At 41.5% G+C, this 14732-nt stretch overlaps 1 protein-coding gene across 6 annotated transcripts in view; it reads right to left on the reverse strand.

Annotated features, from left to right (window-relative positions):
* Pcnx4 (pecanex 4) overlaps positions 1 to 14732 on the reverse strand; it is a 38809-nt gene extending 24077 nt beyond the window's left edge. For 2 of the 6 annotated variants that reach the window (XM_052739611.1, XM_052739610.1), the window contains exons 1-2: positions 14433 to 14732; positions 1424 to 2166 (exon numbers count right to left, since the gene is read on the reverse strand). In XM_052739611.1, the coding sequence (XP_052595571.1) occupies positions 1424 to 2121 (698 nt within the window). In that variant the 5' untranslated portion in view covers positions 2122 to 2166; positions 14433 to 14732. Of the gene's footprint in view, positions 1 to 1423; positions 2167 to 2734; positions 2855 to 11357; positions 11447 to 14432 lie in introns of all 6 variants that reach the window. The other 4 variants (XM_052739607.1, XM_052739609.1, XM_052739608.1 and 1 more) reach the window with 4 other exon arrangements.

Raw genomic sequence — 14732 nt, forward strand, 5'->3', positions numbered from 1 at the left:
TCAAGTTCTAGTTCTTTTTTCCTGATTAACATTTTCTTTACCTCTTTCCTTTTGCATTTTAAGGTAAGCAGTCAGGATGAATATTGTTTCTTCTCAGATTTGTTCCAAAACTTCCTTTCTCAGATACCCTATACTATATCACTTAAAAGTTTTGCCTTCCATGAAACACAGGCCAAGTTCTTTGCCAATTTATAAAAAAGGATTACTTTTCTCCTGGTTTCCAAGAATATGCACTCCATTTCCATTTACAACCCCATCAGAATTAGCCTTAATGTTTCAATTTCTAGCCTGCATACCCCAAATCTCCCAGCTTTTACCAACTGCTCAGTTAAGTAAGCTCCATTTTCTATTTAGGTATTTGTTATAACAACCGTCCACTACCTTTGTCTGCTTGGGCAGCTACAACAAAACATCACAGACTGGGTAACCTAGGCGACAGAAATGTGTTTTCTCATAAGAGCTGGAAGTCCAAAATCAGGGTGCCAGAGTGGCGTGGTGTGGTGAGGGCTCCTCTCCTGGCTTACTGATAGTTACTGCTGTCTCCCACAAGTCCTGCCATGTATCTTTCAAAGGTACCAGTTCTACCAGACCAAAGCCCACGTTCATGACATCATCGTCTTTCAAAGGCTCCATCACGAAATGACACCACACAGTTTAAGGCTTTAGTAAACGAATTGCTTTCACACACAAATACTTGCTCCATCACATGTCTGTACATTTCTACCTGTCCACTAAGCTGGTAGAGAAAGCTTTGATCTACAGAAACAGAAACTGGACTCAGAAAAGACAAACAAAAAGGTATCAAGCAATTTTGTAAACTGTCTGCTTCAAAATAGTTTCCATTTTCCTTCTAGAACTAATTTAAAAACCACCATTCTGTCTACATTTTGGTGTTATTACAGAGATTATAAGTTTTCTATTCATTAAATTTGCTCTTTATATAAAGTTTCTCTTCTTTCTCAGGTTATCACATTTAAAAAAATAATAATAATCATCTTGATTTAAAGTGAAACACAGGACTCAATCAAAAAACGATGTATCTTTCGATACAGAATTTCTCTGTGTAGTCTGGGCTGTCCTAGATCTGTAGACCAGCCTGGATCGGAACTTCGAACTCCATCTGCCTCTGCCTCAAGAGCTGGGATTAAAGGCATGCACCACCACCACCCAGCAAAATTATGTATCTTAAAAAGTATTGTTGTTATGTTTTGATTCTTCATTAAGATTTAGCTACTTCTTTATAATATGAAAATTTTATAGAGATCATTCCTAAAAGATTAATCATCAAAATAACCTAAGTATCCCAATGGTTTGGTCTGACTTTTTAATTCACTGATGCATCACTTGTAAACACTAAGAAAAGTTCTCTTGCCAGGTACACTTAGAAACAAAGCAAGTTATTAAGTATTCTCTAAGTTTTTACCTGTGTGCAAGGTCCACAGAAACAAAGAAAAAAATATACAGTGGTCGCAGGAGCGGAGTGATTTCGTAGGTATCCTGGGTCTGAAATGTGGCAGTCTCTGTGGCGGTGTTTACAATTAGTGAATATTCTGCTATGCAAAGGGTTAGCCACCCAAAGACAAAAAGAGCAGCAGTTGCCCCGGGGCTGCCATACAGCAAGGTAATTCTGTTTGGGAGCAGATACCATGTTCCAAGACTACACACCAACCCGGCAAGAACAGAATGGAAAACTGTATTGGCCACGTATTTTTTGCCAGGAATCAGAAATCTGACAGTCTCAGCACCAGCACAACTTGTAAACTCGTGCTCATCTTCCTCTGCTAAGATGTTCCGGGCTGTCATCCTTTTGACCACCACAGACTTGCTCTTGGCGTGCGCACTGGTTAACTGGATGACAGCCGCCGTGATCACCATCAGTCCTCCTGAGAGAGCGGCCGCCGAGTAGTCTCTCAGGATGTCCAGCTGATATAGAAGCGTTCCTGTTCCACCTAAGGCCCATGGCATCAGGAAAAGGACAATCTGATTAACGTATATGTAAGGAGGGGCACAATAGCCTAATTTGAGTCGAGGGCCTCCAAGAACAGTCTGTGGAAAGCGCTTCAGCAGGAAGTCCTGTTTGTAATCATTTAGCAGAGGGACATCTGGACTCATACTTCCCATTCAGGACTGGTCTATAAGTCACATCTTTTTCATAACCAGCAGTATCTGTGAAAAAGAAAAAACAAATCACCATTCAAAAATACGACACTGAAGACCTGGAGGAAACACAGTCCATATTTCTACTTGACTTCCTTAGTCCCTTTACAGGCAGGATTTCTAACCTTGGTTCCTACTCAACCTTCACAATATAATTGGTACTAAGTTTGTCCTCTTCCCAAAATAATCATGCTAACTGACTTGCTTTTTTGGTTTTTCGAGACATGGTTTCTCTGTGTAGCTTTGTGCCTGTCCCGGATCTCGCTCTGTAGACCAGGCTGGCTTCAAACTCACAAAGTTCTGCCTGGCTCTGCCTCCTGAGTGCTGGGATTAAAGGCATGTGCCACTACCTGCCCGGTGCTAACTGATTTTCTTAAGAAATCAAATTCTTGGGCTGCAGGATGGCCAGCACTTGGGAGGCAGAGGCAGGTAAATCTCTGAGTTCAAGACCAGCCTGGTCTACACAGCGAGTTCCAGGACAGCCAGGGTTACAGAGAGAAACCCTGTCTTGTGGGGGGAAGAAATATTCTTTATTAATGTACCTAGCATATCATTGTTGACATTAGATTGAACTCACAGCTTAGATTCCAAGGCCAAAGGAAAGTACTCTCTACTCAGACTTGCTGGCAGTCCTACTATTTCCCAGTGAGCTCTTCTGTTAGTCTTCTCCTTCTGTTACAGGGTCAGCGAACTGTCTCTAAATGGCCAGACAGTAAATACTGTCAGCTTGTTGAGTTCTGTTATAACAATCCTATCATGTTGCTATACCATAAAAGCATCCACAGACAATACAATATATAAAGTAATGTGAGTGGTTTTATTTTATAAAATGCACAGTATTTATCCAAATAGGCTACGTATAGGCTGTCAATCACTACTGTCTAAATAATGATATTTCTCTGTTATTCTCTGGGAAACAAAGTAGAAAATACAACAACTAAATGTTCTGTATATCACTTAACAATTATAATAAGTTTAGGATTTTCAAATATTTTAAAAAGTCAAATCTTATTACATAAAATCAGTAGCATTTCAATAAAAACCTATCTAGAAACTGGGAGCTCAAATGTAGATGGGAGGCAGGCCTTTAATCCCAGGATTCAGGAGGCAGGGGCAGGGGCAGGTGGATCTCTGAGTTCAAGGCCAATGCGATCATCCAGGGCTAGTCGTGAGAACTTGTCTCAGCATCATTTTCATCACCAACAACTACAACCCATAAGATAAAGTAGAAGAAAAAACTATGATGAAAAAGAAGTCAAAATAGATGCTGATTTTTAACAGCTATATTATCACAGGCAAGCTACTTCGTAATTCAAGTTTTAGTCTTTCTAGTGCCAGTTTCTAGAATATGCCAGAAATAACCTGTGCATCCTTTATATCCTTAAGTGTAGGTTATTTCTATTCAGAGATCATAAAACAAGAGTCTTAAGTATCAAGTACAGTGGATTCTATTTACTTTTCCACAATACCTTATTCAGAAAGTAAAACAAAAATAAAAATCAAACAACAACAAAACCTGTTGCCTGATACAAGATTAGCTGGAAAAATATTACCACAGTGGATCATCTGTTAGTTTAGAAAACTTAAATACCTTAAAATAGCCCTTTGAACTAGTCTGGCTAATCTGTGGCAGGCAATACCTGTTTGCTACACAGTTAAGATGCTCTTTAAACTGCAAATATCTGTGTTCCTACACCTTCAGTCAACTGTCCTTAGTTCTGCATAGAACTATGTGCAGCTTTTACTTAAGTAGCAGCCTGGTACATTCACAAGATAACAGAGCAGGAAAGATACTGCAGTGGTTTGAATGAAAATGTCCCCATAGGCCCATAGGGAGTAGCACTATTAGAAGGAATGGCCTTGTTGGAGTAGATGTGGCCTTATTGGAGGAAGTATGTCAACGGGGATGGGCTTTGAGGTTTCAGATGCTCAAGCCAAACCAGTGTCACTCTCTCTTCCTGTTGCCTGCTGATCCGGTACATAACTTTCAGTTCCTCTCCAGCACCATGTCTGCCTGTATGCCGCTATGCTTCCCACCATGATGATAATGGATTAAACTTCTGAACCTGTAAGCCAGCCCCAATTAAATGTTTTCCTTTATAAGAACTACTGTGGTCATTATGTCTCTTCACAGCCAATAGAAACCTTAACTAAGACTGAAATCAGGGACTAGGGTATTGCTGTAATAGGCCTGACCATGTTTCTGCCTGGAGGAATATGGAACACTATAGCATGAATTCTAATTGGTCTTAATTAAAAACCCAGAGTCAGATATCAGGATGAAAGCTGAAAGATCAGAGAAGCAGAGCAGCCAGCTGCTAGAGTTCTTACTTTACGAAATCCTCAGCCTGAAAGGACTCCAAGTTCCTGTCTCTTCCTACCGTATAATCCTTTCTCTGCACAGCCATATCACTTCCTGTCTCAACCTCCCAAGTGCTGGGATCAAAGGTGTGAGCCACTACTGCCTGCTCTTTCTCTCTTAGACTAGATCAATCTTGTGTAGCCCAGGGTGGCCTTGAACTCACAGAGATCCGTCTGCCTCTGCCTCCTAAGTGCTGGGATTAAAAGTGTGTGCCACCACTGCCTGGACTCTATGGCTGACTAGTGACTTAGCTCGCACTCTGATCTTCAGGCAAGCTTTATTTGTTAGATCACACAAAAAACATCACCACAGAACACTTTGCGACTTTCGACTAGAAAAGTGATTGGACATTTTAAGTGAGATTTAATGGGACTTACTAGTAGGAGCATGGAAGACAGTAGCAGTGAATATGATTTGAACTGTGGGGGCCTGGTCAAGAGATTTCAGAGGAGAAGAATATTAATATGTGGTCTAGAGATTGTTCTGGTTATATTTTGGCTGCTTTCTGCCCTTGTCCAAAAAAATCTGCCTGAGGCTAAATTGAAAAGTTATGGATGAACAGCTTTGGCAGAGGCGACTTGCAGACAGCCTAGTATTGACTGTTGCTTGGTTCTTAGCGGCCACGCTTATGCAGATCTACAATGAAAAGGAGCAAGCTGAGCAAGGAAGCAAACAAGCAATCTGAGGAGAAAAGGAGCACCAGGAAGTGTAAACAGGTCAAAGAAAACCTGATTCTGAGTGGAATAAAGGGAGTGGTGACCTCTGAGCAAGACCCCACCCAGCTAAGTTTTCAATTTGTGAAAAGGAATTAAAGGAAAGCTTAGGGCTGGGCATGGTGGTGCACACCTTTAATCCCAGCACTCAAAGGCAAAGGCTGGTGGATCTCTGAGTTTGAGACCAGCCTGGTCCAACAGAGCGAGTTTCAGGACAGCCAAGCTTAGGCAGTGAAGGAAACCAGTGAAAAGAGAAAGCTGGTGAAAATGTATTTGAATAAGGGGAACATGGTCCAGCCCCAGTAAGCAGATTTTGGCAAATTCAGCCACGTTGTTCTGGCTTTAGAATCAAGGATACAAGAAATGGGGTAAGGCCAGGCATGTGTCAGGGGTGTCCCTGCATGGAGGCCCAGAGAAGCCATTGCATGAAGCTGTGAAGGTGAAGCCTGGATTGCCTTGGAGACCCCAAGATGTTGGCGATGCCACTAGAGTTGTGGGATAGCTGTCAAGGAAAGCTGCTAATGGAGTGGAACCAGCCCATGAGAAAGAAGGGTGCTGCAGTCAACAAGGCTGAAAGGAGCGGGAGATCTGAGGAGCATGTCGACTTCAGATACGGAGATGTAGAGTTTGGAGTTTGCCCAGCTGGTTTCTGGTCTTGTTTTAGTCCAGTATTTCCTCATTATGTTCCCTTTCCTCCCTTTTGTAATGGTAATGCATATCCTGTGCCATTATATGTTGGACGTATGTGATCTGCTTTTTCATTTTGACTTTACTGGGGATTATAGTTAAAAGACTGCGTGAGTCTCAGAGGCTTTGAACTTGGGATTTTTAAACAGTCCTGATACTGTGATAGACTATGGGGATTTTTGAAGTTGGACTATGATATGGCTGTGGGGGCCAGAGTAGAATGTGGTGGTTTGAATGAAAATGGCCCCCAGAGGCCCACAGGGAATGGCACTATTAGGAGGTGTAGCCTTGTTGAAGGTGGTGTGTCACTGGGAGTGGGCTTTGAAGTTTCAGATAGCCAAGCCAGGCTCAGTGGCACTCTCTCTTCCTGCTGCCTGCCACAATACTCAGTTCCTCTCAAACACCATGTCTGCCCGCAAGCGGTCATGCTACCCACCATGATGATAATGGACTAAACCTCTGAACGGTAAGTGAGCCACCCCAATGAAATGTTTTCCTTTATGAGAGTGTGATCACGGCATCTATTCACAGCAACAGAACACTGACTAAGACAGGGATTTTAATACTCGAAGGTTCTTTTTGCACCTTTCCCTCTGTAAAACCTTATCTGCCTCAGTGATGTGAAGCTTGCTGGTCTGAAATAGTCTCCGAGTGTCACAGGGTCAGAAGGCCACACTCCTGCAGACAGGGGTAAACATGCCAGTATGAGTTATCTATGGTAGATGCCACTGGTCAAGACAATGAGCTTCACTGGATGGTCAGGATTTTAAAGTCTGAAGTACCTAAGTTTTTTCCATGGAGTTAAGAAAACTCTCCTCTTGCTCCATGAGAGAAGTCAGAAAACAAAATAAGAGAAAGGGAGACAGAAAAGTGACACCATATAAAGCTGATTATTTATGGTACTAACCACATTCATTTTCCTTCTAGAAGTTCTGAACCTTTTAGAATACTAGATTGTCGATAGAGAAACATGGAAAGACACTTATGAAATGCCAAAGAATAAAATTAATAAATTGTTGATGGCATCTGTATTAAAAGTATACATACTTGTGTATTAGAAGACTGGATATATATTGCATATGTGTTAAAAGGTTGGTAAGGATACTATTTTTTATAACAGTTGGTAGTTCTTCAAATTACTAAATGTCCTCCAAGCTCTCAATGCCACGTCCTGGGAACACATCCTGTGCGTTTCCTCCTAGATGCCTCTTCTCACACCCTTTGCCTACGATCTTCTCTTTCCCTTTCTCTAGTCAGTAATTTTAGTCAACTTTCATGACTCAGTATAATCATTTCTAAACTCCTGGTAAGCACTCTGGCTGAACTGTGTCTCCCTTCTCTCTGCACCTAAAACAGCTGGTTCTACACCACTCCGAACATCCACCAGCTCGGAGTAGGCTCTCACACTGTTCAGCTTTTCACGCATTATCTGCACATATGTATTTCTCTTCTTTACTTGTTATCTGTGGCGAGGGGCCCAATCTGGAGATTCATTTGATTCCTCAAACTCAACAGAACACCTCGGTATACAGAAGCATGCAGTATGTTAATGGAATAGCTTAAGTAAGATGGGTCAAGTTGAAAACCAAGATGCCTTCCTATTTTAAGGGAGGAATTCAGAGTCACCATTTTTTGAGCTTTCTCACATTGTATTTTGTTCCAATCAAAATATTAAATCCATAAACTGCTTGTTCCCTGTTTTGGAAGATGGAAGGCATCTCCACTTATCTTTATTATGGAATAATAAATAAGTTATGGTTGTTATTGACAATATTTTTGGCTCAGGGAAGACTCTGCCTAGGAAGGTTATCCCAAAATAACAAAGGAACAGGATTGGATGTGATGGGGATTACACAGCTAGTTTTCTCTTGTGGGCAAGGAAGTGTCAGGAGTAATATGCTAGAAAGAAATCCAATTTGAATTCCTTCCTTGTACTATATTATAGTTTAATCTCCTCACCAGGGTCAGTGCAGACTTCACACTGAGAAACCAGTAAAGGAGAAATGTCATGCAGATGGACACAAAGAAACATTATGAAATCTGATAGGCAGAATGTCAGACATAATGCTGATTGAAATCATACATATTTTTAAATAATATTGTGAATATTTTTAAAACTGCTATTTCCTAACAATTCACTAATGATCACTATGGCAGAAAGGATATAATAAGCAGGTCCATTAACTTCTAATTTTCATTCTAGACCATAGAAGCTTAAAAAGATTTAAGAATTTAAAATATATTTTGAGGTACCACAATTACATTTATGTGGAGAAATATTCTAAATGCTAACCTGGATTATTCATAAATATAATCAGAACAACTAAACTCATTCCCTAAAAACCCAGCATATGCTTCTGAAGGACTGTTGGTCCCTGGAAGGACAGATGACATTTATATGGTCTCCACCTCTAGCACGCTCAAACGAAAATAGCTCCAGCCTGAGGAAATAAAAGCCGTGATGAAGACCGCACCACAACACTGAGTTGGGCCATATGCTCTCCTCATATGCTACTCTGAAACTGAGCCAACCAAACAGACTCTGAGAGGATGCTGTATTTGGAATCTGAGTCACAAAATTCCCACAGGGGTAAGAAATGGTACAAACTGGCAATCTGCTGGGAGGAAACTCTTAGTTACCAAAACTACAGCTCATCAATCATATGATAGTGACAAAAATCCCCTGAAACAGAGAAAACACAACAAAAAGTAGTAGTTTAAATAGATGTATGTGCACATCTATATACATTTCTCTAAGGCCAGAAGAAAGAAATCCCTAAATTTCACTTTTGGCAAATGTCTGGATTTTATTTAGGTTTATTTTTTTTAATGTGTCATATTATTATTCTATGAATACAACATACTCATCCATGCTCCTACAATATATTTTACAAAATTTGAAAAATAAGCCGGGCGGTGGTGGCGCACGCCTTTAATCCCAGCACTCGGGAGGCAGAGCCAGGCGGATCTCTGTGAGTTCGAGGCCAGCCTGGGCTACCAAGTGAGTCCCAGGAAAGGCACAAAGCTACACAGAGAAACCCTGTCTCGAAAAACCAAAAAAAAAAAAAAAAAAAAAAAAAAAAAAAAAAAAAAAAGAAAAATATACAAAAGTTTTACTTTTTCTTTCTTTTTTTAAAAATTATTTTGTTTTTTCTATTATCAGCTTGATACAGTACAAATTCTTATCCTAATAGTGAAATGTTTGACTGAAGCTTGCCCAATGATTGAGTAAAACCAAAACTTATTATAAGCCACAGTCATCCTAGGGTCCCCCCTGCTAGGTAGCCTCCCTGGTTCTGTGGGTTGCAGTCTGATTGTTCTTTGCTTTATAGCTAGTATCCACTTATGAGTGAGTACATACCATGTTTGTCCTTCTGGGTTTGGATTACCTCACTCAGGATGATATTTTCTAGTTCCATCCATTTGCCTGCAAATTTCATGCTGTCATTGTTTTTCTCTGCTGACATTAATCCACACACATATGAACACCTGATTTTTGACAAAGAAGCCACAACTATACAATGGAAAAGAGAAAGTATCTTCAACAAATGGTTCTGGCATAACTGGATGTCAACATGTAGAAGATTACAAATAGATCCATATCTGTCACCGTGCACAAAACTCAAGTCCAAGTGGATCAAAGACCTCAACATAAATCCAGTTACACTGAACTTGATAAAAGATAAAGTAGGAAGTACTCTTGAACGCATTGGCACAGGAGACCACTTCCTAAATATAACACCAGCAGCACAGATACTGAAAACAACAATTAATAAATGGGACCTCTTGAAACTGAGAAGCTTTTGTAGGGCAAAGGACATGGTCAATAAGACAAAACGACAGCCTACAGAATGGGAAAAGACCTTCGCCAACCCCACATCTGACAGAGGACTGATCTCCACAGTATATAAAGAACTCAAGAAACTAGACAGCAAAATACTGAACAATCCAATTAAAAAATGGGCTAAGGAGCTAAACAGAGAATTCTCAAAAGAAGAATCTCAAATGGCTGAAAGACATTTAAGGACATGCTCAACATCCTTAGTCATCAGAGAAATGCAAATCAAAACGACACTGAGATACCACCTTACACCTGTCAGAATGGCTAGGATCAAAAACACTAATGACAGTCTATGTTGGAGAGGATGAGAAGCAAAGGGAACACTCCTCCACTGTTGGTGGGAGTGCAAACTTGTACAACCACTGTGGAAATCAGTATGGCAGTTTCTCAGAAAATTGGGAATCGATCTACCTCAAGACCCAGCCATACCACTCTTGGGCATATACCCAAGGAATGCTCAATCACACCACAAAGATATATGCTCAACTATGTTCATAGCAGCATTATTCGTAATAGCCAGAACCTGGAAACAACCTAGATGCCCATCAACTGAAGAATGGATTAAGAAAATGTGGTACATCTATACAAAAGTTTTACTTTTTCAAGTATCACTGCACTTAACTGATTTTCAAAACAAATACTTTATGACCAGTACAGAAATAAAATGGTCCATACCACTGTACTCAAAAACTATGAAAACTCAATTCTCCGTTTCTTAGATAAAAGTCACTTGTTACCACTACAACAGTTCCAGAAGTATACAGATGTGGAGAGTCAGTTTGTTTTGGAGATAGTTAAGTGTAAACTGCTGAATGCACCAGCTGGAATCCAGAGATACAATGCCAGCTGCCATTCTAATTCTGTACATACTCTAGGGATCTTAACTGAATGCCACATCATGAACAAACAGCACATTCTTGAAGAGCCTTTAAAAGACATTTGATGCGGAAGTATAACACACACACATATATTGCATGCTGTGGCCCACAGAGCACATGTGGCTTCCTCCTCCATCCACCACAGAAAGAAAATTGGTTGGAGCACCTGCAGAGTAATCATATCTCCTTGAATCTATAAAACGACATTTATTAAGACTTTAGTAAGGTCTTTGAAGAGGTGGGCTTTTTCCCCCAGTAAATCCATAGGTGTGGTCTGTAAAAATAACTGTAAACCAAGTAGCATAGACCTCTAATTTCTGTTACTCAGGAGGCTAATGCATGAAGATCTCAGGTTCAAGGCCAGCCTGGGTAATATTGAAAGCTTGTTTCAAATTTCTGAAAAGTAAAAAAGAGGTCTGGGAACAGGGCTCAGTTGCAGAGCACTTACTAAGCATGTAGGAAGCCTTAGGTTTAACCCTGAGTACTCCATCCCCTCCCTCAAGGGAGAAAGAAAACCTTTTTATGGTTAGAGAGGGAGACCAGACAGTTCAAATCGGCAATGCCTCACAAGCAGTACAATGAGTTATCCGTTCTGTTTCACTTTTCCCAATGTACAACACCAGAATACAAATTAACAGCTGTCTTGGTTAGGGTTGCTATTGCGGGGATGAAACATGACCAAAGCAATCTGGGGAGGAAAGGGTTTATTTGGTTTATACCTCTATATCACTGTTTATCATGGAAGGAACTCAGGTCAGGAACTCAAACAGGCAGGAACCTGGAGGCAGGAACTGATGCAGAGTTGTGCCTGTAACAGGGATGCAGACATCAGCAGGCCCCCAGACCTTAGCACAACTGACTCCATGATGAAAGGACCATTCAGGCTGTAAAACTCAGAAGGTGGACAGCACCACCTGCCAAAACTAAAACAAAGGCCTGATCCATCAAAGTCCATAGTTCTGGGAAAGTCTCCAAACGTAAAGCAAGGTTAGTACCTTGCTTTTTGGCTTCTGTAGTTCTGCTTTTGGCTAACTCTTCTAGTTAACTGAAGTACGTCAACTCAGGACATGGATTTTGTACTTAAAAGCTCACCCTGAGAAAGGTTGTAGTTACCGGCTGGCTATTGGCTTAAACCCATGTCCAAACAGTCTTCTCTGGTGGATATCCCCCAACAGGCCTCCCCTCATTCAATCACTTGAGTTGGACAAAAAGCTCTCCAGGTCTGTCCAGAGCCCAGCCTTACAGAGGCATTTGGGGTTCCCTCCTCTCTGATGACTCTAGCCCGTGTCATGTGGACATAAAATGAAGCCAGCATCTACTACTCACGGAAACTAAAAATGGAAAGAAATGGCTAAAGATTCTGACCACCCTCTCATTTCTCACTACCTCGAATAAATTCAGTTGGTTTGACAATGTTTTCTTTCATAATAAGGTATCATCAGAGTCAAGCCTGACACTCATATAAATCACTAGAAATAACTGTACTAAAAAGCGAGAACCGGTGGTGGTGCACGCCTTTAATCCCAGCACTCGGGAGGCAGAGCCAGGCGGATCTCTGTGAGTTCGAGGCCAGCCTGGTCTCCAAAGCGAGTTCCAGGAAAGGCCCAAAGCTACACAGAGAAACCCTGTCTCGAAAAACAAAACAAAACAAAACAAAACAAAACAAAACAAAAACAAACAAACAAAAAAAGCAAGAACCAACAATATCGACAAGTAAGATACAAAGTGGCAAAGAAGGCTTTTGAACCATACCAATTTATTGTCAAACAAAAGTGAAGTTTTATACCAAGTGTAAAAATGTAAAATCTGATACCTAAGCTAGCATGAAAGAGTTTTCAAGAGTCCTCACCAGCAGGGAAGTGAAACATTCTACACAACAGTACAAGGCTGTATTTAGAGATTTGTATTAGAATACATAATGAATTCTCCCACTTCAATGATGAAAGTACAACTTGGGTTTTAAAAGATGAACTAAGGATAAGAACTGACAATGTCCGGGTGATGGGCCAGAGGAACTAAGGATAAGAACTGACAATGTCCGGGTGATGGGCCAGAGGAACTAAGGATAAGAACTGACAATTTCCGGGTGATGGGCCAGAGGAACTAAGGATGAAGGAAATGGAAACCAAACCGACCACGAGATACTTTCAGCTCCCTTGACTGGCTAAAATAAAAATGAAAGACAAAAACAAGTACTGATGAGGTTAATTTAAAACCTTCAAACACGTCTGGTGGGGATGTAAAGGGGTGTAATGCCTTGGGAAAATCTGGCAGTTTCTCAACAGTCTAAACAAGAGAATGAGCATATGACCCACTAGTCCATTACCAGGTATTAAATTCAAGAGAAATGAAAACATGTCTACACAAAAATCTGTACAAAATGTCCACAGCATATTATTACTGTCAAAAAAGGGGAAAAACTCAATGTCTATCAATGACTAAATGGATAAATAAAGCACATCTGCATAACAGACTTTTATAAAGTAACAAACAATAATGAAGCTCTGACATGGGTGAGCTTGAGCACATTCCTCTAAGGTGAAAGAAGCTAGATGCATGCATTCAAATTGCGTATTTTAAGGTTCTGTAGAATAAATCTGGAGAGACAAAAAATAGATTAGTGGTTGCCTAGAACTGTTGTGGGCAGGAATATTGGGGAAAGGTGAGAAAAATAGCTAAAAACATACAGGTTTTTTGGGAGGTAATCAAATTGTTCCAAAATTGACTGTAGTGATAGTTGTGCAATTCTGTCCATATACTTGAAACCAATGAACTGTACACTTGCAGATAAGAGTTGTATCTTGGGCTGGAGAGATGACTCAGAGGTTAAGAGCACTGCCTGCTCTTCCAGAGGTCCTGAGTTCAATTCCCAGCACCCACATGGTGGCTCACAACCATCTGTAGTGAGATCTGGTGCCCTCTTCTGTATACATAATAAATAAATAAATCTTAAAAAAAAAAGAGTTGTATCTCAAGAAAGCTCCTATAGAGGAACACGAAAAGGTTCCCTGCCCAACATTTCCACAGCAGTTAATAACCAACAGGCATCTCTTTAGGTAGGAAAGGTAAAACTTGTAGACAGCATGGGCCCCAAACTGTTAAATTGGTAAAATGGCAATATCTGAACTGGATGCTGTGAGAAATGATGGGTGAATGGGCAAGATGGAAGCTGACAGAAATATGAATGTTCTTTCTAAATGCAGGAACTTAATGAAACAAAACAACAGCGAAAAAATGAGTAATGAGAGGCACAGAGTAGATAATTCGGAGGCCTAAAAAAAACCAAACGGGAATGGAATGCACCTAAATAAATAAATTCTTTGACATGCAAAAGATTACATGGAGACAGAAAACCTGGGAAGCGAGCTATGTGTATCCAGGCAGCCAAGAATGAACATATTTGGGGGAGGAGAGCTTGAGATGGAGAAAACCAAGAAATAGGGAACTCCACCTAAGGGGCATAGACCTTGAACTTGACTAGGGTAACATGCTCATCCCTCATCAGGGCCAAAGAGCCGCTCTCCAATTCACAAAGGCCTCTCGGAAAGAAAACGCGACTCCACGGGCTGCAAAACACTCTCAGTCAAGTTAAAAGCCACACTGGATCACTACCTCCATCAGTTCAGTTCACCCTGTACGTTAGAAAGAGAAATCATTGCATTTAAAAGCTTTCTAACGGAGAACGGAAGACGTTTGTTGTTGGTTAATAAAAGCCGAAAGAAGCGGGTAGTAAGTACCCAGGCGTGGAAACTAAGGCAGCAACGAAGTCCGGGTGTTTCTGGGACGGACATTACCTGGAGTCATCCGAGGGCAAAGGCGACGCGAGGGCGTCCCGGGACCACATCGCCCCTGGGGAGGTCGGTTGGGAGCTCCCGCCCCACGATGGATGCGGCGACGCCAGCAGCGGACCCAGGGCCTCCAGGACCGCTCGCGTTTCCATGGCTAACATCAACTGCGCTCGCGCCTCCCAGGGGGCAGTGCGCACGCGCGCTCGGAGGCGGGGCTGCGCGTCTCGCCCCGCCCCCGTCGCCATGACTCTGCCGGGTGGGCGTTGTTTCCTCCGGGCCGGGGCCGGGCGGGCTTCGAGCAGTGGG

Source organism: Peromyscus californicus, unplaced genomic scaffold, assembly GCF_007827085.1.
Source record: "Peromyscus californicus insignis strain IS unplaced genomic scaffold, ASM782708v3 Scaffold_15__1_contigs__length_86483966, whole genome shotgun sequence".
NCBI classification, from domain to species: Eukaryota; Metazoa; Chordata; class Mammalia; order Rodentia; family Cricetidae; genus Peromyscus; species Peromyscus californicus.